The sequence below is a fragment of the Mesoplodon bidens genome (genome assembly GCF_964165515.1).
Source record: "Mesoplodon bidens genome assembly, chromosome: 9".
Taxonomy (NCBI): Eukaryota; Metazoa; Chordata; class Mammalia; order Artiodactyla; family Ziphiidae; genus Mesoplodon; species Mesoplodon bidens.
In genome coordinates this window covers 89,515,417-89,541,361 of record NC_138166.1, presented here as the reverse complement: position 1 = coordinate 89,541,361, position 25,945 = coordinate 89,515,417, and the positions used below count along the sequence as shown (strand labels likewise).

The 25,945-nt window shown below is 40.5% G+C and overlaps 1 protein-coding gene across 1 annotated transcript in view; it reads right to left on the bottom strand.

Annotated features, from left to right (window-relative positions):
- Positions 1 to 20,312, bottom strand: part of NUP205 (nucleoporin 205) — an 81,609-nt gene extending 61,297 nt beyond the window's left edge. The window contains exons 1-8 of the mRNA XM_081244787.1: positions 20,230 to 20,312; positions 13,844 to 13,986; positions 12,431 to 12,602; positions 9,851 to 9,995; positions 9,306 to 9,465; positions 8,278 to 8,506; positions 6,886 to 7,050; positions 2,326 to 2,501 (exon numbers count right to left, since the gene is read on the bottom strand). Coding sequence (XP_081100913.1) covers positions 2,326 to 2,501; positions 6,886 to 7,050; positions 8,278 to 8,506; positions 9,306 to 9,465; positions 9,851 to 9,995; positions 12,431 to 12,602; positions 13,844 to 13,986; positions 20,230 to 20,257 — 1,218 coding nt within the window. The 5' untranslated portion in view covers positions 20,258 to 20,312. The remainder of the gene's footprint in view (positions 1 to 2,325; positions 2,502 to 6,885; positions 7,051 to 8,277; positions 8,507 to 9,305; positions 9,466 to 9,850; positions 9,996 to 12,430; positions 12,603 to 13,843; positions 13,987 to 20,229) is intronic.
- Between the last annotated feature and the right edge of the window lie 5,633 nt (positions 20,313 to 25,945).

Sequence of the window (25,945 nt, the reverse complement as noted above, 5' to 3'; positions counted from 1 at the left end):
GGTTTCAAATCAATAATCTAAGCTTCTGTGGTAAAAAACTGAAATGATTAGGGCAAGTTAAAACCTAAGCAGAGAGGAAAAAAATAATAAAAGCAGAAATCAATAACAGTGAAAGAAAATATAAGAAAATCAACAGGGCCTCCCTGGTGGCGCAGTGGTTGAGAGTCCGCCTGCCGATGCAGGGGACGCGGGTTCGTGCCCCGGTCTGGGAGGATCCCACATGCCGCGGAGCGGCTGGGCCCGTGAGCCATGGCCGCTGAGCCTGCGCGTCTGGAGCCTGTGCTCCGCAACAGGAGAGGCCACAACAGTGAGAGGCCCATGTAACGCAAAAAAAAAAAAAAAAAAAAAAAGAAAATCAACAAAGCCAAAGGCTGGCTCATTGGAGAGATCAATGAGATTGATGAATCTCTAGCCGGGTTAAGAAAAAAGGGAGAAAACACAAATTAACCAATATTAGGGATGAAAGAAGAAACATCACTACAGATCATACAGACATAAAAAGTATGATATTAGGAATATTAGGAATAACTTTATGCCAATTGATTTGATAACTGGAATAAACAAATTCATTGACAGACACAAACCTTCAAAGCTCATTTAAGAAGACATAGATAACCTAAATAGTACTGTATCTATTAACAAAATTCTAGTGTCCCAAAATTGTGTGAATAAGTTCATTGTTTACCCTATCCAAGCCATATATGACTTTGTTTATTCAAACTCCTCTCAGCCTTTATCTTTCCAGATGACCACTATCTTTCCGTAGTAAAAGTCCCTTCTGGACCAATAACTAGGAAAAAGTTAAAGCCTTAACCCTTTCTAAGGCTTCATTTCCACAAATGTAAAATGAAAGGGTTTCTTCCTATTCCAAAATTCTATGATGTTCATCTATCACGTCCTTCAAGGCTGATGAGGTCTCAAGTTACCTGTTAAACACTCCTTGACTGCTCCAGTCCTGAGTGAGCTATCCTTAGCCTAAGAAATCCACTGTAATTTACTGTCTATACCTGTCATTTACTTACTGTTACTACCTGTATTTTTCTGTGTATATCTCATTTCTCCAACTAGACACCAGGGGTCCCCAACCCCCAGGCCGTGGACCAGTAGTGGCCTGTGGCCTGTTAGGAACCAGGCCGCACAGCAGGAGGTGAGCAGCAGGCAATCAGAGAAGCTTCATCTGCCGCTCCCCATCGCTCCCCATCGTTCCCCATCGCTCGCATTACCGCCTGAACCATCCCCCCCAACCCCCTCCCCCGGCTTCCGTGGAAAAATTATCCTCCACGAAACCAGTCCCTGGTGCCAAAAAGGTTGGGGACCGCTGAACTAGACTGTATATTCTTTGCTGGCAGGGAATCAATCTCCTACTTATTTGTTTTCTTCACAATTCCTAGCAAGGTTACCTGGAATACAGGAGAAACTCAATGAACACTTGATTCATTATACCATGAGTAAGCACTTCATTCCTTGTTTGCTACCATTCTGGGTAGTTTTTCCATTTGCCTTACGTTTTTCAGTAGGTATGATATCAGAACTGCACATTAGTATTATAGGTGTAGACCCTTCGGGTGCTTTTTTTATGCACACACACACAAAAGGCAGTTTTATAGGACTTTACCCCTTCCTTTACTTCCTGCCACGACTCTGATGGCTTCCTTGACACAAAATGGCACACAGAACATATGCTATGTAGGAACTGTCTGAAATGGCTCTAAGAATTCCTTTTTGGATCAAAGTTATAGCTCGAGCACTTTATTCAAATGTAACCTCACTAAAGGTAGGCAGAGCCCCTGGGCCCTGTTACTAAGGAAAAAGAAAGAAAGAAAAAAAGCAACCTTTGCATTAGTGTCTTAAACCCATTACTTTAGCCCTATCTATGTGGAGGTCTATTTATACACTATAATTAAGAGTCTAAACAATTATCTATGAAACTATAAAACTGGAGATTCTCCACTATATCTCTTCCAAATCATGTATAAAAGGCATTAAATAAGACAACCTTAGCACTGATTCTCCAGGGTAGCATGAAGTTAATAATTTTCTCCCCACAGAAGCATTTTCATTTGCCTATTATTTTCCCATTACAAACAATTCTCAACGTCAAATATTTCTTCCTTTTAGCTTGTTCTCAGTTAATGGGTCTTACATTATTTCATTTTCATGAATCACAAACTAATTCACAAGCTGTAACATAACAACTACTGCCAAATATTAGTCTACAGTAAAAGATTTTATTAGTTTCCAAAACATAAAGTTGGTTAGTCAATTTTAAATTATTTTATAAAATTCTTCTATTACTTTTTACTCATCCTACATTATTACACTTACCTTCATTGGCATAAGTGCCAGGAAATCTGTAATGAGATTATGGATTCTACGAATATAAAATTCCTCCTGATAGAAGTTTTCTGACACCACTACGGATTCAGTGAGGAACAGGAAAACACTGTCTGCAATTGCGAGCTCTGCCATTGCTTCATCTGCTTCTGTGAATTCAGCCAGAGCTAGGAACACATTTAGAAAAACAGCACATGGAGGAAAAATTACTAAACTAGATTATAATATCTCAAAATATTCTGCTGATGGTTCAAAATTAAGATCTCTTCTCAACCTTCTAACATGTTCTGTACACAAAATAAGACAGTGTGTAACTGTAATTGACTCACAAACCCCAAAGAACTACAGAAAAAGTACATTAGAAAATCATCTACTCTTCACAATAACATCGAGAGTGATAAAAAAATTACTTAAGGGACTTTCCTGGTGGCACAGTGGTTAAGAATCCGCCTGCCAATGGAGGGGACAAAGGTTTGAGCCCCGGATGGGGAAGATCCCACATGCCGCCCGTGTACCACAACTACTGAGCCTGTGCTCTAGACACCGCAAGCCACAACTACTGAGCCTGCGTGCCACAGCTACTGAAGCCTGCGTGCCTAGAGCCCATGCTCCACAACAAGAGAAGTCACCGCAGTGAGAAGCCCCTGCACCACAATGAATACCAGCCCCCACTCGCCGCAATTAGAGAAAGCCCACACACAGCAACGAAGGCCCAACTCAACCAAAAATGAATAAATAAATAAATAAATAAAAATTTTTAATTACTAGGTAATTTTGTGATAATCTGTCTTTGAAAAAAAAATGTTAAATAGCTTATTCTGCTTCACTGTCATAGAGACCAAATACATTCTGTTACTTAAAGTACACTTTCAATGCCTTGAAAAGGGTCGGGAATAGATATAAACCAGGATAGTCTCAACCAGAGGAAAAGAGATTGGTTGGTTTTTCCCTTTTTTTGTTTATGTGTTGTTTTGCATTTTGAAATAAAGCCTGTATATCTACCCATATCATACAAACTCCTTGAGAACAAAATAGTTTCTTAATTCTTTAATACTACTAACAGTAGTGATTACTAAAATTATTAATTATTAATATTAATTAAATATTAATAACAATAACTAGTTCCAAGCCTTCACTTGAATTCAGAAATACTGGAATTAAGAACTATTTCTTGAAGACTACTTACTTAGGTAATAAAGCACACTAATATCTTAATGTAAATTGAGTTTTACCGTCTCAATTTAGTAAAATTCAAAACACACTTTTTATAAAATAATGTAATAATCATATTTTATAAAATGTCCAGAAGTCTACAAAAACAGTAGGAACTAATTTTTCAAAATTCACATCTTTGTTAAAACTCGTCGGGATTATTTCAAGAAATGACCATTTCTCCAATATAAGCTATTCATCTTTTCTAGTAATTTTTAAAATACAAATTAACAGATTAAAATGTATACTTTAAAATGTTCATTATAGCGAATTCTCTGGTGGTCCAGTAGTCAGGACTCTGCGCTTTCACTGCCGAGGGCCTGTCAAATCCCTGGTCAGGGAACTAAGATACCACAAGCCATGCAGCACAGCCAAAAAAAAAAAAGAAAAACATTCATTATAATACCCTTAATTTTAAAGATTATAAAAGGGTATGAGCATGTAAAACTAAAGAGATTAAGTAGCCAAAGATCTAGGACTTGAAACTAGGCCTGGAATCCTATTCTTATGTAGTGAAGTATATAGTATTTTCTACTGTGCCTCTCAAGATTAGGCCAATGGTACAGTAATTTACAGTATATGAATTTGATTAACTATCACACAGCTACTTAAAAGTATACAGTAATTTTATGCCAGAGAAGTACTGAAATAAGACTTGTAAATGAATAAGAGGTATAGTTGAGAAACAGAATTTGTACATGACCATAAATGTCTAATTTGCCATCTACCAGCTTTAATATAAAAAATACCTGGTGGCTCAGTGGTTAAGAATCCACCTGCCAATGCAGGGGGCATGGGTTCGAGCCCTGGTCCAGGAAGATCCCACATGCCGTGGAGCAACTAAGCCTGTGCACCACAACTACTGAGCCCACATGCCACAATTACTGAAGCCCATGCGCCTAGAGCCCATGCTCCACAAGAGAAGCCACTGCAATGAGAGCCTGCACACCACAGCAAAGAGTAGCCCCCACTCCCCATAACTAGAGAAAGCCCGTGTGCAGCAACAAAAACCCAATGCACGCAAAAATAAATAAAGAAATAAATTTATTTATTAAAAAAAAATACTTGGGCAAAGAAAAACTTGTAACACAAAAAAAGCTTTCCACGAGCAGTCTTGAGGGAAAAAAACGGAGCTGGAGGAATCAGACTCCCTGACTTCAGACTATACTACAAAGCTACAGTAGTGAAGACAATACGGTACTGGCACAAAAACAGAAATATAGATCAATGGAACAGGATAGAAAGCCCAGAGAGAAACCCATGCCCCTATGATCAACTAATCTATTACAAAGGAGGCAAAGATATACAATGGAGAAAAGGCAGTCTCTTCAATAAGTGGTGCTGGGAAAACTGGACAGCTACATGTAAAAGAATGAAATTAGAACACTCCCTAATACCATACACAAAAATAAACTCAAAATGGATTAGAGACCTAAATGTAAGACCAGACACTATAAAACTCTTAGAGGAAAACACAGGCAGAACACTCTATGACATAAATCACAGCAAGATCCTTTTTGACCCACCTCCTAGAGTAATGGAAATAAAAACAAAAATAAACAAATGGGACCTAATGAAACTTAAAAGCTTTTGCAAAGCAAAGGAGGCTACAAACAAGACGAAAAGACAACCCTCAGAATGGGAGAAAATATTTGGAAATGATCAACGGACAAAGGATTAATCTCCAAAATATATAAACAGCTCATGCAGCTCAATATTAAAAAAACAAACAACCCAATCCAAAAATCGGCAGAAGACCTAAATAGACATTTCTCCAAAGAAGACATACAGATGGCCAAGAAGCACATGAAAAGCTGCTCAACATCACTAATTATTAGAGAAGTGCAAATCAAAACTACAATGAGGTACCACCTCACACCATTTAGAATGGGCTTATCAGAAAATCTACAAACAACAAATGCTGGAGAGGGTGTGGAGAAAAGGGAACCTCTTGCACTGTTGGTAGGAATGTAAATTGATACAGCCACTATGGAGAACAGTATGGAGGTTCCTTAAAAAACTAAAAATAGATTACCATATGACCCAGCAATCCCACTACTGGGCATATACCCAGAGAAAACCATAATTCGAAAAGACACATGCACCCCAATGTTCACTGCAGCACTATTTACAATAGCCAGGTCATGGGAGCAACCTAAATGCCCATCGACAGACGAATGGATAAAGAAGGTGTGGTACATATATACAATGGAGTATTACTCAGCCATAAAAAGGAACAAACTGGGTCATTTGTAGAGATGTGGATGGATCTAGAGACTGTCATACAAGGGAAGTAAGACAGAAAGAGGAAAACAAATATCGTATATTAACGCATATATGTGGAACCTAGAAAAATGGTACAGATGAACCGGTTTTCAGGGCAGAAATAGAGACAGATGTAGAGAACAAACGTATGGACACCAAAAGGGGAAACTGGTTGGGGGGGGGATGAATTGGGAGATATGGATTGACATATATACACTAATATGTATAAAATAGATAACTAATAAGAACCTGCTGTAGAAAAAATAAATAAATTTCAAAAATTAAAAAAATCTTTCCACAGCCCACTTGGGAACAGCATGAGACTAGAGAACAAAATGTTCTGGAATCATACAATTGATAAGATACTGGAATCTGCTGACACTCTAAGACTAGGAGACTTTGACATGGACTGTAAACTTTAATAAAACCTTTCCAGATTTACCGTAAAAACCTACAGAAGTGACAATTTTGGGGGCTTCAAATTACAACAAAAGCATAGTTCTCATCCTGTTAGAGTAAACCACTATTAGTATGATAATTACCTGAACATAAACAGCAGAAGAGGATATGCTATAGTGGGTAACAGATTGTTAGAAGTCAGATTCCACATCCATTATTGATTGAACCAAATATCACTTAATATACTATATTTTAAAATAATAGTAGCTTTTAATCTGACACAATGTGAGAAAAATTAGTCTGTCTGTGAACAAAACCAAAAAGAAAAAGGTAAAAAAAAATATTGTTATACTGTCATTTCAAATTTAAAACTCTTAAGGAAAAAAAGAAGCTAAAAGAGAATTGTCACTGGCTGCAAGAAAGGGAAAAAATTTTTCAAATAATTTCTTTTGGGAGACAAGAAAAAAGGAAAAGGTCTGTATTTCACAATACAAAATTTCATTTACCACAATTCTAGGTATCTTCCTAGGCTCATGCTTATACATGTCAAAGATAACACCTTTTCCTTACACGGCACAGCCAAATAAAAAAAAGAAAAAGATAACACCTTTTCCGAAATGCGTTAAACGTTGATATGTCATTTCCTCATAACAAAATGACCTACAATCAGTTTACCTGTCACATCAGGGAGCTGAGATATCCCCCTCAACGCCAGTGCCCAGGCAAGTCTCACAGTGGCTTGCAGCCCCGGCAGTTTCCAAGGCTGTGAGTCTTGAAGACGAGAGTGAATTGTTGCAATGTATTGTCTCTCTGTCAACAGTGGAAGTTGATGAATCATATCTGAAAACAAAAATAGACAACTATACCAAAGTAGAGAAATTTTTACTTAGAATATACCGGAATAATGTCTAAGAATTAGAAAGTCAGAGTATTCCCATCAAAAAATTATGACTAATTATAATTAATGTTTGAAGTAATAAGTATACTATCATAAAAACAGACTACATCTACTTAATTCTGTGATTCATTTCATTCAATACAGGAAATCTGACCAATGCATTAACTGGCAGCAATCCTATATGAGAAGCACAGGTACTGCTTGTTATGTGACACATAATGTACTATGTGACAATTTGATTGGCAGTAAGGAGTAGTTGTATTTTAAATAAGCCTTTTGTAATGGCTAAGGATGATCACCGAAGAGGAGTGGGAAATGTCTGGTCCCCTCACATACCTAACGAAAGGAGACGGGGATGATACAATCAAAAGCGGACAGCGGACAACTGCTGGAATAATTATAAATATTTATGACATTAAATGGCAATAAGCTTCCTTTGTGGGAATCATTTTTGAGATCCTCGGTTCTAAGCAGTAACTGTTTACAAGGTTACCAAGAGAAATTTTATCTACTTCACAGAAAAAAAAAGTCAAAGATAATATATTACTAAAAATTATAGTTATCCTCCCTTAGAATGAAAGGTTTAAAATGTGAATAGTAAAGAAACAAGCAAGTAGGGGGACTTCCCTGGTTGCGCAGTGGTTAAGACTCTGTGCTCCCAATGCGGGGGGCCCAGGTTCGATCCTTGGCCAGGGACCTAGATCCCACATGCATGCCGCAACTAAGAGTTTGCATGCCGCAACTAAGGAATGGGTGAGCCACAACTAAGCAGCCCACCTGCCACAACTAAGGAGTCCACATGCCGCAACTAAGGAGCCCACCTGCCGCAACTAAGACCTGGCACAACCAAATAAATTAATTAATTAAAAAAAAAAAAAAAAACAAGCAAGTAAATTAGGCATGCCTAACTCAACAAACATATATTGCAAATTCCTTAGTACTTTCCCATTCCAAAACCTCAAAAGATAACAGAAATATCTAACGAGGCTGCAATTACTTTAAAAATGTGATCTTATATCTAAGTATTCAAATATGAATGAATTACACACAAAGGAATAAAATATACTATTTTTATCTTAGTTGTTAAAAAATCATCCTTCTTAAATGTTATCTCTACAATTAAATCTGATTTTTGAAATAAATGTATTAATAGGTACAAAATCCAATACCATCACGTTCCTCTGTGCTTTGTTCTATAAAACTGATATCAAAGCAGTACAGAAGTGCCATAAGAAGAGCCAGATTCACTGCATCCAATGAGCCATTAGCCTCAACAGTCACTCTTTCCAAATGTCCAATAAGGAGCAGAGTGTCATCTTTGCCTAAAGGTGATTGGCAAGCCCACGCAAAAAGGCTTTCTGCCAGAGACTGCCTGCACTCCTTGATGAGATCAGAAACCTAGAAATAAAGATGAATGATTATCGGTATAAATAAATTACACTGAAGCCTGATCTTATTCCAAAATGTAAACTATCTATCATAAAGACGAACCATATAAAGGTATCTGAATCCGTAAGTGACCCTAAAATCTCACCTCTGCAATTCTGAACAAACCCTACTGTTAATTCCTCAATCTTAAGTCCCAACCTCCTCTATAAGACAATCAATTTCTTAAAGTCCACGGGGCTTCCTTGGTGGTGCAGTGGTTAAGAATCAGCCTGCCAATGCAGGGGACACGGGTTCAAGCCCTGTTCTGGGATGATCCCACATGCCGTGGCGCAACTAAGCCCGTGCGTCACAACTATTGAGCCTGTGCTCTAGAGCCCACTAGCCATAACTACTGAGCCCACGTGCCACAACTACGGAAGCCCACGCACCTAGAGCCCGTGCTCTGCAACAAGAGAAGCCACCACAATGAGAAGCCCACACACCGCAACAAAGAGTAGCCCCCACTCGCTGCAACTAGAGGAAGCCTGCGCGCGGCAATAAAGACCCAACACAGCCAAAAATAAATTAAAAAAAAAAAAGAAATTTCTTAAAGGGCTCATTCCAGAAAAAGTGCTAGCATGGCATATAGTGACTAGAAAGAGGCTGAAACAAGTGCAAGTCAATTTCATGGACACAACTGCCTACACACTTTCCTAGGCATTGTTAATTTTCCTATGCCTGTATTAGAAGAATGTTCTAAGTGACATGACTTTTCTGCCTCCAAGATGTGACACAGACAACCCATGAATTGATGTCATTGAACCCTTGCCTCTTTTCGATGTTTTTCACTGCCCAAACCTCTCTCACGCTGTAGTTTCTCAAACTCATTGTTAACATCAATCTGTGACACAAGAGTAAGAACTTTGTAAGTCAATCCTTGCTCCATCAGCTCATCAGTAAACCGTGTTGTCATGGAAACCAGCTCTGGACTGTAATGAAAATAATCAATAAAGTTATAATAAACAGTAATGTTTATACTTTCTCATCACATGGATATAGCAAACACTCTTGATGACAATGTTGGGTTACTGGAAACAACGAGGATGAGTTATAACCTAGCTCTTGCCATTCTTTTTAGATCATTGTGTTTCAATAAACTTCTAACCATAAATAACTGAATTACATTTCATTTGTAAACAAAATAAAGCAGGTTTAAACTGTTGTGTCATTCTTGGCAGAATAAGGGAGTTATTTATTACTCAGCTTAGGTTATACACTTAAATTATGCCTACTAAAGAGAATTTTTGTTTCTAAAATTATAATTCTTCAAGCAATTTCTAATTAACCCCTTGAAATCCTAGCATGCAAACAGACCTGAGTTCGAGGGTCCATGTCTTTCCTCGTCGAGACTGTATCAAGGCTTTCAGGGAATTTGCAATGCATCGCTTTCCATCCCAGTATAAGAGAACAGCTACTAAGCCTCTGGTGAGGCCAGGAAAATGTGGCTGCTGGTGCTCTCCTAGGAAAGGAAGTTGAGAAATAATTTAGTAAATAAACACGTATGTGTTTAGGCTGAGACAAAAATCACTATACCAATGTTCAGTTCACAGAAATCGCAGAACCTCAGGGTTTAAAGGGTCTTAAGAGTCCCTACTTCAAACATCTACCCATTGTTTTCTCTCTTTCACAAGAAGTCTTTCAAATATTTGTATGTTTCTTCCCCTAGTAAATTAAATAACATTTTCTTATGTTTCAGCTTTTACTCGCCCTCACTGTTGTGGCCTCTCCCGTTGCGGAGCACAGGCTCCGGACGCGCAGGCTCAGCGGCCATGGCTCACGGGCCCAGCCGCTCTGCGGCATGTGGGATCTTCCCGGACCGGGGCACGAACCGGTGTCCCCTGCATATCGGCAGGCGGACTCTCAACCACCGCGCCACCAGGGAAGCCTTACTCGCCCTTTTTAACTGCTCTCCTTTGAACAAGTTCTACTTTCTCTTTTCTGGACTATTTTGCCTATAGTTTCAGTTTCATTTCCTATGGTTTTTCTCGCCCCTTGGCCCAATCGCTCTTACACTCTACTCCCTTCTGTTCCCCAAATTCATCTCACTGCCTCACACCTCTTACAGGCGATTTCTTCTGTCTAGAAGCCCTCTGTCCTCCTGACTGCACACTTACTACATCTGACATATGCCTACTCATTTTTCAACAACTACCGTAAGCCTCGTTATCTTTGTGGACTTCCCTGTTCAAACTGAGGTCAATTTAAATGCCTCCCCTCTGGACAATCCCTAAACCTTGCATTAGTGCACTTAACGGTGGCATAGTTATTGGTTTCCATGTCTTTCTCAATCACTAGACCATGAGCTCCTTTACACTAGTTGAAGTTTTATTCATCTTTATATCCCTGGAGTCTTAACACAGTGCCTGGCCCATAATATGCACAGAAAAAATAACTGTTAAATGAAATTTTGAGTTAAACTCAAAATTCAAGCATGTCTGCATCACAGAATGGGAAAACGACCTTAGTCATTCTCAATATCATATTTCTTTTAATGCAGCCTTAGGTCAAAAAGGATTCTGGCAGCCACATGCTATCTTCAGACGTATTAGACTTTCTTTCAATTAAAATGCCCACCTGGCTTCTTCACATGGTTCCCTTGCTATAATTAAAATGAACTGTTTATTTTATGGAAATTTCTATCTTTTCTCTCTACAGCAGCCAGAGAAATAATTTCAGTTATTCTGGATTCTGCAACTCCTGCTTAAAGCCCCTGCCAACAACCTCCCACTGTAATTAGAATAAAATCCAAATAATCCTCACGGTCGGCAAGACTATGATCCGACTCCTGCTCTGTCCTCGTCTTCCTTCATTCTCCCTAGTTCCTGATGTTCCAGCCACAGTAGTCTTTGTAGCCTTCAGCAGGCCTTTGTTTGCACCTTGAGCTGTCTATTCTCCCTGGAACACCCTTCCCCAACAACTCTGGTATCTTGTCATCATACAGGTCGCAGATCAAATGCCCCAATCTCAGAGAGGCCTTCCCTAAGTACCCTACTTACAGGTGCCCCCTATCACCCCCCATGTCTCTATATCCCACTGCCTTGTTTTATTTTCTTCCTAGAACTCAGTATTATCGAAATTATCTTATTCTTTATTCATTATCTGAATCACCCCCTCAAAAAGAAACTCCAAAAAAGCAGTGACATTACCTTCTTACTCATTATATAACAATAAATGCTTTGTGCTACAAAACTTCTGAGATGCAGTCATTCTTTGCTAGTCAATTACCATGAAAAAGTCTATCTTAAAACAGTTAAGGGCTTCCCTGGTGGCGCAGTGGTTGAGAGTCAGCCTGCCGATGCAGGGGACACGGGTTCATGCCCCGGTCCGGGAGGATCCCACATGCCGCGGAGCGGCTGGGCCCGTGAGCCATGGCTGCTGGGCCTGCGCGTCCGGAGCCTGTGCTCCGTAGCAGGAGAGGCCACAACAGTGAGAGGCCCGTGTACCGCAAAAAAAAAAAAAAAGTTAAATTTCCTTTAACAACTCTGATCACTAAACTAAAGCCTTCCCATTAGTCAAAGATAAACAAAAGGAGGGCTTCCCTGGTGGCGCAGTGGTTGAGAGTCCACCTGCCGATGCAGGGGACACGGGTTCATGCCCCGGTCCGGGAAGATCCCGCATGCCATGGAGCCGCTAGGCCCATGAGCCATGGCCGCAGAGCCTGCGCGTCCAGAGCCTGTGCTCCACAACAGGAGAGGCCACAACAGTGAGAGGCCCGCGTACCACAAAAAAAAAAAAAAAAAAAAAGATAAACAAAAGGAAACACTGTGAATATCAAATAAACTACATCTTTAGAAACTATTTTGGAATCTAAATGATATAGTATTTTAAATTACAAGTGAATAATTTTACATTTATGTACTACCTTAGCGTAGGTTCAGTTAAATGTCAACCTACCAGCAAGGAGAAGCTCAACAGCTGCCAATTCTCCAATATCAAAAAGGTCACTGAGGATAAAGCCTTCTTTAATGAGCTGTTCAGGAAGAAGTCGGGTTCCCTGTTGACCCTGGATAGCAACTCCCTCTGTACTGGCTTTCTGAACCTTCTCATGTTGTTGAACATTTTTTGGCTACAACAATAAAAATAAATAAATAGGATCATGTAATGACAATAGCACATGGAGACAAGGTAAATTGTTACCTAGAGAAGTTTATTCACAAGGCAGTCTGGTAAAGTGACAAACAGGAGCATTTCTTATCAGATAAAGGTCTAACTATCAGATATAGTTAGACCTTTATGACGTAACATTTTACATCACTTTCAACTTTTTATACTGTTATTACCTTCTCAATAACTGCTTCTGCTAAACTCTGAACTACAAAATGTTGAGAAATCACACAAAATAGCATACTATTTTTCAAATGTCTAAGAAACTTTCCAATTATGTCTTTAATAAATATAAAAACAATAAATCTTCAAGTGGGAAATAGCAAATCGAAAAGAATTATAGAATTAATTAGTAGGGCTAATGATAGCTTATTAGTATGTTATTTTAAAATGTAGTCTTATTTGCAAAAAGGCTTCCTTAGTGCAAATATTTAACAAATAACATATAGTATAGAATTACTTGATAGATCATAAAATCTTAGGTATTTACACCTTGAAAAAGGCCATACAGTCATTTAATTCAACTTCTCTATTAATAGAATGGAAAAACTGATGCCCAGATAAGTCAGGTGACTTGCCTGTGGTCATACAACTCTTTAGTGGTAGAGCCAAGACTGGAACTCAGCTCAACTGGCTCCCAGGCTAGGGCTCTTAAATAGTTCTTAGATGGTCTTGCTGGTCTATAAAAAAAAATTGTCAAGCAGCAGGGAAAGGAGCTTCCAAGTATGAATCCCTGCCACTGAAGTACACTACCCCTGGTTGAAAAGTACATCAAGATGCAGTGATTAACAATATGTAAGAATTAACTGCTAACACAACTTACATAACATTAGGAAGAGCTAAAATGTTGAAGTGTACCTGGGAATAAATAAAATAATCAATCTTACTAAGTAAGCTTAGACAGATTAACTATAAGTCAGAAATTCCAAGGAGGCTCATATTTCTGAAATATACGGAACTTTCTAAATTGTATTCAAATACTATTAAGATATCTCCTAGCTAGAAATAAATACAATATTAACTTCTATGGAGAAGAGAAAAAAGATAATAATTGCTCCCAGGAAACTTCCATTTTTAGAAAAAACTTGAATCAATGGACTAGAACAAGTAACATTTCATTTACATGCATTAAGAATTTACTTGCTCCTTCAATCTTTAAAGGAAAAAGCAAATGCAAGAAGCAAAAAAAAGAAAATTTCCTACTGGGTTTCTGAACAATGAGATGAAGTCAGGTTTGTGTTTCTTCAAAATCATGTCAAGAAGGTGAACAGCTTCAGGCTGTCTTCTCCAAAGAGCATTTCCCACAGTCTGCCAAATGTCTTTGTAAGGACCCCACAGACTAGCAGCTTAAAGAAAAAAAATAAAAATCAGCATCAAATAAAACATATATTTGGAAAATAAGGTCAGGTTATCGTCTATACATTTTAGCCATGCTCACAGCTACTTTTAAATATAAGGAGTTATATATACAAACCAAACATTAATATAAAAGAATATTAGAATTCAGAAGCAATAATATAAATGTCATTTTACCTAACTTAATATAAAGTAAATCCTGACTTTAAATTGGAATATCAGCTGAACCTGGTTTTGTCACTTAATATTACTCACGTGACATGGAGTGAGAAAATAACCTCTTTGAACTTCAGTTTCCTTTTATATAAAATAGGGACATCTCCTGCTTCATAGGGTTGAATGAATTAAATGAGATAAACTAGGTAAAATATACAATATAGTGTCTGGCATATCATAGTCACTCAATAAATGTAACTGCCTTTCCTTCCCTCCCTATCATCCAGAGGAAAAGCAAGAATAGGGGGGAAAAATCAGATTCTGTAAAACTTGGAAGCTGAAAAAATAAGTTTTTATTTTGGCTGGGACACTAGCTATTAAAAAACAACATAGAAATATGGAAGTCTTTTGTAAACTCTTATAAAAAGGATCACATTTTGCTTTGTAAAGGTAATAATAATAATAAGTAATACTTAAGAGAGCTTTTGCTACTAAGCATAGTTTGAAAAACATGACCTGGAAGCCCAAAGTTTCTGTTTGCAAACAATCAGATATGGCACCCCTGTGTTTATAAAGACTCTGAAAGAGAAACTAATCAAAACCACTCACTCACTCAACAGATGAATTAACTATAGCTTAAACCGTAAAGGGTGGTCTGCAAACATGTTTAACTGCCATCTGAGAAAACACAAATCCCACTAAAGTCACCAGAACAGTCAGAATGACATGCAAGATAACTTAACTAAATGCATTACAATCTTATGAACAATGTTGTCAGAAGAAGGCAATTTACTGGGCAAAAAAAATTTTTTAAAAGGATGTGCAGGGAGAGGACAGACTAAACCAGTCAAGCTGGATCAGCCATTCACTCAACAAACATTTACTGAGGGCCATGCATGTGCCAGGGACTACAGAGCAAGCAAGACAGATGGGATCCCAGGCCTCAGAAAACTTATAGATTGACAAGAAAGACAGGCATTAAATGCAGAATTCAAAACACAACTACCAGGGCTTCCCTGGTGGCACAGTGGTTAAGAATCCACCTGCCAATGCAGGGGACAAGGGTTCGAGCCCTGGTCCAGGAAGATCCCACATGCCACGGAGCAACTAAGCCCATGCGCCACAACTGCTGAACCTGCGCTCTGGAGCCCGCGAGCCACAACAACTGAAGCCCGTGCGCCACAACTACTGAAGCCTGTGTGCCTAGAGCCCGTGCTCTGCAGCTAGAGAAGCCACCGCAATGAGAAGCCCGCGCACTGCAACGAAGAGTAGCCCCCACTCGCCGCAACTAGAGAAAGCCCACGCACAGCAACGAAGACCCAACACAGCCAAAAATAAAAATTAAATTAAAAAAAAAAAAACAGAACTACTAGTCTAATGGAGAAGTACAGAGTGCTATGTGAACATATAAAAGGAAGACTCTAACCTAATCTGAAGGGCAGAGCAGGAAGTTTTGCATCAGGTCTTTGGTGCGGGGATGTGGAGGAATGGGAATCACCATGTCTAGGCCTTACATAGCGAGCAACCATCCAACTCCCTGCTTTGCTTCTCCTGTTTGATCCTAAACTTGCCAATCTTCTAATGAAAAATATAGCTCATCATACAAATTTCTAGAATTAAAAATGTGCTGATGAAATGAGTACCCATGCAGATGTACTTCCCACTAAAGATCAATTAATTGACATACTGGTTTATATATCTGTCTTTTCCCAATGTGATCAGAGAACATCAATTACTGGAATCTACTCAACTGTGGATACACTAACAAACATCACAGTTCCAGGCCTGCCAAAATGAGGACCTGACTCTGGATCCTGGTGACTGCCTGTGAGGTGCTAGTTGGATGGTGACTAACTGACTTCCCTAGAGGTCATTTTCTTGGCTCTTTCCAGCTGCAAAGGACAGAGTAGGTTTGAGCCTTGTATTCCTGGCCAAGATGGAAGTTTTCCTGTTAGTAAATGGGAATGTTTCAAGTAGTAGATGACAAAGTGAAATTGGACAATGGTGTGACCAATGGACTAACTAGAATATGAAGTGTCAGGACCCAAGGTTGTTGGGTAGGTAAGCTACTCATGAGGTGATGGAACCTTAACCAGGATGAGGGCAGTAAAACAGAAAGGCAAGGTCTGTTGGTAGAGTCAGAACTGGTAACTGATTGGCACAGGGGATGAAGGAAAGTTATCAAAAATGACTTGTAGGCAAATGTGAAACTCGCCTTACCACAGGTATTTTTAAAACCTGACAAAAAGCTAACAAAAGTAAACTGTCTATAAAAGTAATACTCAATAGAACCCCTGAAGAATAACTTTCTTTGCACTATACACACTTAGTTTGAATAAACTCAGTGAATTCTAGAGAGAATTCCACTTCCCCCCATTTGTGGGGAGGCATCCAATAACAGATCAAAAATCTACACTAAAAAACCCCACATAGGGCTTCCCTGGTGGCGCAGTGGTTGACAGTCCGCCTGCCGATGCAGGGGACACGGGTTCGTGCCCTGGTCCGGGAAGATCCCACATGCCGTGGAGCGGCTGGGCCCTTGAGCCATGGCCGCTGAGCCTGCGTGTCCGGAGCCTGTGCTCCGCAACGGGAAAGGCCACAACAGTGAGAGGGCCGCGTACGGCCAAAAAAAAAAAAAAAAAAAAACCCCAGATACCAGCCTCCTGAGTCCATCATTAACATCAACACATCACAGAAGGTAGGTGCAACAAAGAATTATATTCATTTTGTCTTTGGTTTGACTAATTTTGGTAAATATCTCCCTGTTATTGATTACAGATGAAAGGAGGCTATAATTTTTCCAAATTACTAAATATGTATTTTTAACATAAGTCATTTGCTTGTTTGAGGAATACATTTATTTTCCTAAATTTTAGGAATACTTCCAGCAAGTCACATTTATTCACTCATTCATCATGTACTAGGTACAGGTAAGCTCACAGTGTAGTGAGGAAGCACATTTACCATATAGTCATATGTAAGGGCAATATCCGTTATGGTATGTGCTATGAAGGTGAAGTACCCAGGGCAACGATCACATAATAGGGGAATGTGACCTAGCCAGGGAGATCAGGGAAGGGAAGGATTCACTGAGCAAGTGATAATTAGGCTGAAATGTGAAGGATAAAAGTAGGAGTGGGAGGTGGTGGACGTACACTGCAGGAAAAGAAGACAGCATGTGGGTTCCCAAGGCAAGAGGAAATGCTGCACTCTCAAACCCCTGAAAATGCCAAGAGAGGGAGAGTACCAAGAAGGGATCAGCAAGGGAGGCAACTGCCATACCATGCAGGGCTTACCTGCCCATGTTAAGGATTTGGGTCTTTACCCTAAAAGATCAAGTGAGATAGATTTCAAATGTCTGGTGGACTTAGTGAAACAGAAAAGCATGTAAATGTTGAGAGCTGTTAGGAGGATGGGAACAGACTAGAGTGGGTAGAGGAGGAGAAGATATGGCAACAGAGTCTGAACACTGATGAATCTTTGAAAGGTTTGACTGTGAAGAGGAGCAAGAGGACAGTAACTGGAATGAGGCATGAGATCAAGATAAAGATTTGGGCAATTAGTGGAAAGAAAAGGAATAAAAGAGAGAGGAGGGAATAATGGGGAGAAGAGTGTAAAGGGCAGGATTTACCTTAGACAGGAAGACACAGGGAAACTGACTCGAAAGAGTGCAGATATATCTAGGTTTGTAGGTTCAAGGGTGAAAAAAAGAGTTCATGCCTGTTGGCTTCTATTTTCTCTGTGACTAGGAGACTGAGGGATCAGTTGGAGCTTAAAGATTTGAGGAGCGTGGAAAAGGTCTGAAATAGACAATGCTATGAACAGGACAGGGGTGACCAGACAGCCATCCAAGGATTGTCAGTGTTAATGGTTGCTTTACTCACAAGCCTGTAGGTCTACTCAGCGGGGCTGATACAGGTCACAATACTAGTAAATCATGCCGCTGAAACTCAGGCATAGGCCTTCAAACTCTACCTCTACTTTTTTCCCCTTCTACAACTCTGAGATGTTTAACTTTTTTTTGAATTATGGTAAAAAGCACATAACATAGAATTTGCCATCTTAAAAACATTTTGAAGTGTGCAGTTCAGTAGCATTAAGGGCTTTCACATTGTTGTACAACATATCTCCAGAACTCTTTCATCTTGCAAAACTGAAATTTTGTACCCGTTAAACGACTCCCCATTTCCCCCTCCCACCAACCTCTGGCAACCAACATTTTTGTTTCTATTACTTCCAACCCCTCATACAAGTAGAATCATACAGTATTTGTCTTTTTGTTACTAGCTTACTTCACTTAGCAGAATGTCTTCAAGGTTCATTCATGCTGAGCATAGGACAGGATTTCCTTCTTAAAGCTAAATAACATTCCATTATATATCTATAGACCACATTGTTTACCCATTCATTCGTCAATGGGCATTTGGGTTGCTTCGCTGGACATTTACTTTTTTAAAAAAAATATTCTCCTGACTGGGCTCTTTAAAATGTTTCCTTTCTATGTTGCCAATTAAACACTCCTGCCACGAGGCCTTGTTATACAATGTATATTCTTTGCAACTGTTGGCAACTCCTTTTCCTTCAATGATTTATGTTTAATGACAGTAACTTAAGACGAGTACATACTAAAGAAAAGTATACAACCACACATATAACACCCAAGTCTTGTTTTAAGTTTACATCTGTGTGGGAGGGCAGGACAGCAGTACTAAGGAAGTAATTTCACTACTAACATTCAGATGTATGGAAATATTATGTAATGAAATGAATTAGGTTTTGCTTAAGTAGGAGCATGTAGACATTTAAGTATCAAAGACTGGCTTAGAATCATTAGCTGTATAACCTTGGAGAAGTTACTTAACCACTCTAACACTCTATTTCCTAACCTGTAAAATGGGGTGTTTAATAGCAGCTACCCCAGAGTTGTATAAAGGGGACTAAATAAGATGAAAGTACAACGCTTAGTCCAGTGGCTGCGAAAAAGAAGGTACTCGATAAACATAATCATGATTATACAACAATTTATCGTAGTGTTTCCGAAATGGTTTGATTTGCTAAAGTCAGGTTTAGACAAGTTTTCAAGAATATCAGTCGTGTGAAAAGAATAAACCAGCAACAAAAAGACTGTATAAGGACGGAAAGAAAAGGCGCCCAGAAAAGACTCCTCTTGAGTGAGATCCTCTACAAGCATTTACCACACAGGCGTGCTCTTAACCGCCCATGAAGTTTAGTACGGCTCAATCAAGGCATTCTGAGCAGGAAATTCTTCATTTTCAGGCCCGCTCCGACCGCTGCAGCACTTTTGGCATCCTTGGCCCGCCCACTAGGAGCCAGCGGTGCATCCCAGGAATTGTGACAGTCAAAATGCACCCACTCTTTCAAACGCCCCGATGGGAGGGGGGTCCGCCCCTGATTGAGAATTGCCCAGAGGACCCAATCCAAATCTTCCAGAGTTTCTTTACTCCCTTCTAGATTCTGCCCCTCCCCGAAGATCTATTGCTCCAAAGGTACAGGAGCATCCAGGGGCGGGCCACACACGCAGAGCTGGGAATCACGGCACTCCTGGGCCACCTTCCGGATTACAGGCTTCATAATCAAGGGACCTCTCTTCCTGTAGGACCCACCCACCCACCCAACCTCCAAGAAGGGCCCCAGTGTCCATTTTGAGGTGCGAGTTTTCAGCCTGCGCTCGTGGCTGAAAAATATCTCAGGTCTCCCGGCCTCATTGCCAGAGAACTGCAAATCCCGCAGGAATTCGGACCGCAGACACATAATGGGGTGGGGAATGGAAGGGACCAGACTCGGCCCTGGGCTGCGAGAACTGCACGCCCGGTTCCAGGGGACCAAGCCTCCGCACCTCGATCCTTAAGCCCGAACTCTAGGGCTAGAGCCGCAGCGCCGACGCCCGCCATTCAAACTGGGGAGAGGCGGGACTCTAGGCCCAGAGCTAGGGAGAAGCGGGAACTATGCACAAGTGCGGACCTGGACTCCGAGGAACCTCACTGCCCGCGTCTCTGCCTGAAGAACGGACCAGCACCCTGCCCCACAGCTTGACTTCTGGCCCGGCCCGTACCTACCCGAATTTACCGCCAACAGCGTCGCCATCTTGGAGGCGAACTAACAGAGCCCTCCCGCCGCACGGAAGCCCCAGAAGGGGGTGAGGCTGCCCGGGGCCGCGCCTAATCAGAAAGACACCACGCTGTCCCTTCCGAAATGCACGCTCGACCGACACAGGCGTACAAATACTCCAAAATCTGCTCTAAGTCACAGACGTCAATTTTCGCCGGGATTGACGAAAATTCCCATTCAAGTCAGGCGAGGGTAACCAGTTCGAAGACCCGAGGTCCTCGAGTTTACGTTAATCGTGCAGTGCATCCTGGGACTTGTAGTTTGTTTCTAGTGATTAAAGTTGGTTAGCTGGAACAGAAAAAGACTGTTTATTGAAATGACGCCCACTTATGATATGAAAGCCGTAAATCCAAATAATTATCTCCATTTCAAATTAAATCTTCCTTGCGTTACTCCCTTACTTTGGGGAGTGGAGTGAGGTGTAAGGTGTCTAAACCTCAAAAATCCATTTGATGGGTTGCAAACTAAGTTCATTACATTTCATCTACTGTATATATACCAGTGTATTGCGTCAATATAGTTGCATGCAGATAAACAATCATAACTTTTTACTATGAAAACTTCAGATGTATACAAAATTAGAATAATGAATGACCAGCTTCAATAGCTGGTCAGTTCCTGTTCCTCACCCCCAACACAGGAGATTATTTTGAAGCAATTTGCAGACATATCATTTCATAAACACCAAATATTTTTCTACCTAAGCACCCCCAAATAACTGGACCTTCTGTTTTCACTTGCTAAATTTTAGTTTGCTAATTTTCAAACTAAAATACAGTCATTACCATTTGCTATCATATGCCAGGTAATTATTAAGAATTTATTAAGAATTTGCTATCAAACAACAAGGTCCTACGGTATACACACAAGGAACTATATTCAATATCCTGTGATAACCATAATGGAAAAAAATAGGAAAAAGAATGTATGTATATATGTGTATAAATGAGCCACTTTGTTGTACAGCAGTAATTAACACAACATTGTAACTCAACTATACTTCAATAAAAAATGAATTTGCTAACATATACCAGATATTTATTAAGAATATTTATTAAGAATGTTGTTGTTGTTACATTATCTCATTTAATCCCTGAAACAATCCTACTAGGGAAATATAATTATAGCTGTTTACTTCATAGATGTTCCATGTACCTCACACCCTCACTTTATCAACTCCTCCCAACATTCCACTGAGATTGGAAGAAAATAGAGTTTATAGTCTCATTTCACTACTGGAAATCGGAATTAAATAATTTAAACAAAATCACAGAGTACCTTGTTAAGAATAGCAAGCATATTCATTCTTCTGAACAAATAATATTGAATGACACAATGTACATTAGGTGGAACACAAAAGTCACGGGTAATTTTTTTGAAAGTCATTGTTATATAGAGACAAATGTCGGATTACAGTGAAAGTGGTCTTAAGGAGTGAAGAAGAGAGAATGAAAAGGTAAAGGGATTTTTTCCGAAGTTTAGCATGAAAGTGAGAAAAATATTGAGCAGAAACTTGGCAGGAAGTGGCATTCAAAGAAGATTTTCTTTCTCAGCACAACTATTATGAGCCTTCCCCTCACACACTCTTTAAGCCCACACATTTCCCTCTTGGTAGATCACTTTCGATGAAAGAAATCTAACTTCCTGCAACTCCCCCTCACCCATCATCTCACATACAGGCATGCACTCACTTGACTGAGGTTTACTCAATCCATAGCAATTGGGTTATTAGCTCCTCTAAAACTGCTCTCAGCATGGTCACCAGTGATGGGTTGTCAAATCCCACAAGCACTTTTCCGAATACCTTAGAAATTCTTTTCTCCCTTGATTTATGGGGCACCACCCCTCCTAGTTTTCCTCCTGTCTTTATAGTTCTCCTTTTTAAGTTTCCTATATGGCTTTCTCTTTCTCTCTCTTTTTTTAAAAATAAATTTATTTATTTTATCTATTTATTTTTGGCTGTGTTTGGTCTTCGTTGCTGCGTGCAGGCTTTCTCTAGTGGGGCTACTCTTCATTGCGGTGCGCGGGCTTCTCATTGCAGTGGCTTCTCTTGTTGTGGAGCACTGGCTCTAGGCGCGTGGGCTTCAGTACTTGCAGTATGCAGGCTCATGTAGTTGTGGCTCATGGGTTCTAGAGCACAGGCTCACTAGTTGTGGTGCACGGGCTTAGTTGCTCTGCAGCATGTGGGATCTTACCAGACCAGGGATTGAACCCGTGTCCCCTGCATTGGCAAGCGGTTCTTAACCACTGCGCCACCAGGGAAGCACCTTCTCTCTCTCTTCTCATCATTAAATGTTGTTCTTCCCTTTTGGTCATTCCCAGCCTCTATTCTACCATTCTACATGCTTCTGGGATCTATGGCTTCTTACCACCACATGTTTGTTAATGAATTTTGTATTTGTATCTTTAATCCAGTCCTCTCTCCTAGGATTCAGATTTGTATATCCAACTTGTCTACCCCACACTTCTATTGACTGTCATACAGGCATCTCAAAGTCAATTGATCCAAAGCTTAAATGAGCACTTTTCTCATAAAACTCAGTCCCCTGTATCTACTCGGTTGCCAAAGTTGGAAACTTGGGATTCACTCCATATTCTTCCTTCAATTGCCATATCCTATTCATCTTGCCTCATAAATATTTCTGGAGTCCTTTTTCTCTTCTCTGCTCCCTATGCCATTGTTCCATTGAGGTCTCTTTTTTTTTTTTTTTTTTTGCGATACGCGGGCCTCTCACTTGCTGTGGCCTCCCCCGTTGTGGAGCACAGGCTCCGGACGCGCAGGCTCAGCAGCCATGGCTCACGGGCCCAGCCGCTCCGCGGCGTGTGGGATCTTCCTGGGCCGGGGCACGAACCCGTGTCCCCTGCATCGGCAGGCGGACTCTCAACCACTGCGCCACCAGGGAAGCCCGAGGTCTCATCTTCTTATACCTGGTATTTTGCAATAACTTTCTCAAGGATCTTCCTGATTTCCATCTCACCCCTTCTCATGGTCTCCCAAAGTGACATTCAAATACACAAATCATATCATGTACGTGCCCTAATCAAAATTTCTCAGTGACCTAGTTCCTATGGGTAACATTTGAAACTTCTCAGGAAGGCACTCATGCCACTTCCTGATCTGGTTCCACCTCCTTCTTCAACCTCCTCACGCTTATTCTCCCTCAAGTGCCCTTTACTCTAATCACTCTGAACTATTTCTTATTCCCCAGGTACGACATGCTTTCTGGTACGTGTACTTGTACATCTGCTTTCCTATCCGCCTAGAATACCTATCTTTCTCTCTATGTCCCTCTGTCAACCACCCACCAAGTTACCACCACCCACGTCCCTGAATTCAAGCCATTATGTAATCATCTGCCTCACTGAATCTGGGTGGGACTTCTGACTTGCTTGGACCAAAACAGTACAGTGGAAGTGACGTTGGTTGAGTTCCAAGCCTAGCATTTGAGGGGCCTTGCTGCTTCCACTTTTGCTTTTTACTGCCCTGAGATATCATGAAAGGAAACCCCAGCCAGCCTCCTTGAGAATGAAAGACCAGGAGGAGAGAAGCCTAGCCAGCCTCCAGCTGTTCCAGCTAAACCAGCTGAGATGCTAGACATGAGTAAGGCCATCTCGGATGCTCTAGTCCTAGTCGAGCCATCACTTGACTGCAAATGGGTAAGTGAGTCCAGCCCAGAGTTCGGAATTGTGAGCAAGTAAAAGGCTGCTGTTTTAGACCACAGTTTTGTGGTCTGTTACGTTCAATAAACAACTGATTTACTCCCAGAGAGCAACACTATGTCTTTGTACATTTGTATTCCCTGCTGCTGCCGCATCCCTGGCTTACAGTCACAATTCAGGAAAAAACAATTGGCAGAACTTGGTGCTTCCAAGATCTACTGGCGGAGAGAGAGGCCATGTGTATGCAATTGTGGCTAAGAGCGCAGACCCTAAAGCTAGGCTTCCTGGGTTCAAATTCTGTGTCCCTTACTTATTAGCTGTGAAACCCTCCTTAGTGGCTCAGTTTTCTCATCTCAAAATGCAGGTGATAATATTAGTATCTACACTGTAGAGTCGTTAAGAGGCGTATTCATAAAGTGCTTAGACTGTGCCTGACATTTAGTGCTCTGTGAGTGCTGTTTAAACAAAAATAAACTTTTTCTAAGGCAAAATAAGTGCTAAGTGGAGGTATACTCAATTACTTAGGAGGAGTTTAACCAAGCTGTAAGAGTGCACTGCAAACATGGAAGTAATAGCAATTAACCAATTTGTGATTTATCTGGGGTAAGGGGTACAACTGTGCCCCAGTCTAATTGATCCATTGTTTGTAACTTCCCTCATTGCTCCAGTTAATTGTTTTAACTGTATACACAAAATTCTTTGAAATCTTAAAATAAGAACAGTTAATTCTTTTTTGAAAAAAATGAAGTATAATTACATACATTATATTAGTTTCAGGTGTACAACATAATAGCTCAACACTTGTATGTACTGCAAAATGATCACCGTGTAAGTCTAGTTAACATGGTCACCATACACAGTTACAGAATCCTTTTTCTTTGGATGAGAGCTTTTAAGATTTACTGTCTTAACTTTCAAATGTGCAATACAGTATTATTAACTATAGTCACCATGCTGTAATTCTATCCCAGTGGCTTATTGATTTTATAACTGGGAAGTTTGTATATTTTGACTCCCTTCACCCATTTCACTTATCCCCCAACTTCTGCCTCTGCTAACCACCAATCTGTTCTTTGTATCTATGACGTTTGGTTGTTTTTTGCGTGTTTTTTTTTTTGGCTGCACCACATGGCTTGCGGGATCTTAGTTCCCAGACTGGGGATTGAACCCCAGGCTCCCGGCAATGAAAGAGCTGAGTCTTAACCACTGGACTGCTAGGGAATTAATTCCCTGTTTGCTGTTTTTTTTTAAGACTCCACATATAAGTGAGATCATATAGTACTTATCTTTGTCTGCCTGACTTATTTCACTCAGCATAATGCCCTCAAGGTCCATCCATGTTGTCGCAAATGACAAGATTTCATTCTTTTTTTTTTTTTGGCCGCGTTGTTTCCATATCTTGGCTATTGTAAATAAGATTGCAATGGTCATGGGGATGTAGGTATCTTTCCAAGACAGTTAACTCTTATTTGGAGTCCAGGAAATAAAAAGTGGAAAATTACATGAAAGAAGTGGCACATGAATGGACAGATGCTACAATTTGACGAGATGGTCACGAGAGCGTATGGGGGCTGGGAGTGGGGGAACAGATCAGTGAAAAAGTGACAAAGTCCAAGGTTTCATATTTACAGAGCTGCCAGAATTCCTCTGGACAAGGCTTAGAAATTTAGGTGAGTTTCAAGTTCTGTGATTTTCCATATCCGGCCAGTGGAGGACTCCAGGCATGACAGATTCACCGTCATGTTTGCCCCCAGTCAGTGGCCAGCTGTGGGTTTGCAGTAGCAGAACTACTGGCCTTGGAACACTGGCAGTCTCTGGTGGAGTAGGACACAAAATTTCCCCAGATTTTCCCTGAGAGAGTCGCAACCACAATGCAGCAAATGACTCTGCGTAAAAGCCTCCCTTCATAGGCAGGATTATTCCAACAGCCCTCTAACTGGTCTTCCTGCCTCCAGTCCCACTCATTTCCAGTTTACCTTCCACAGTGTGACCAGAGGGTCCACT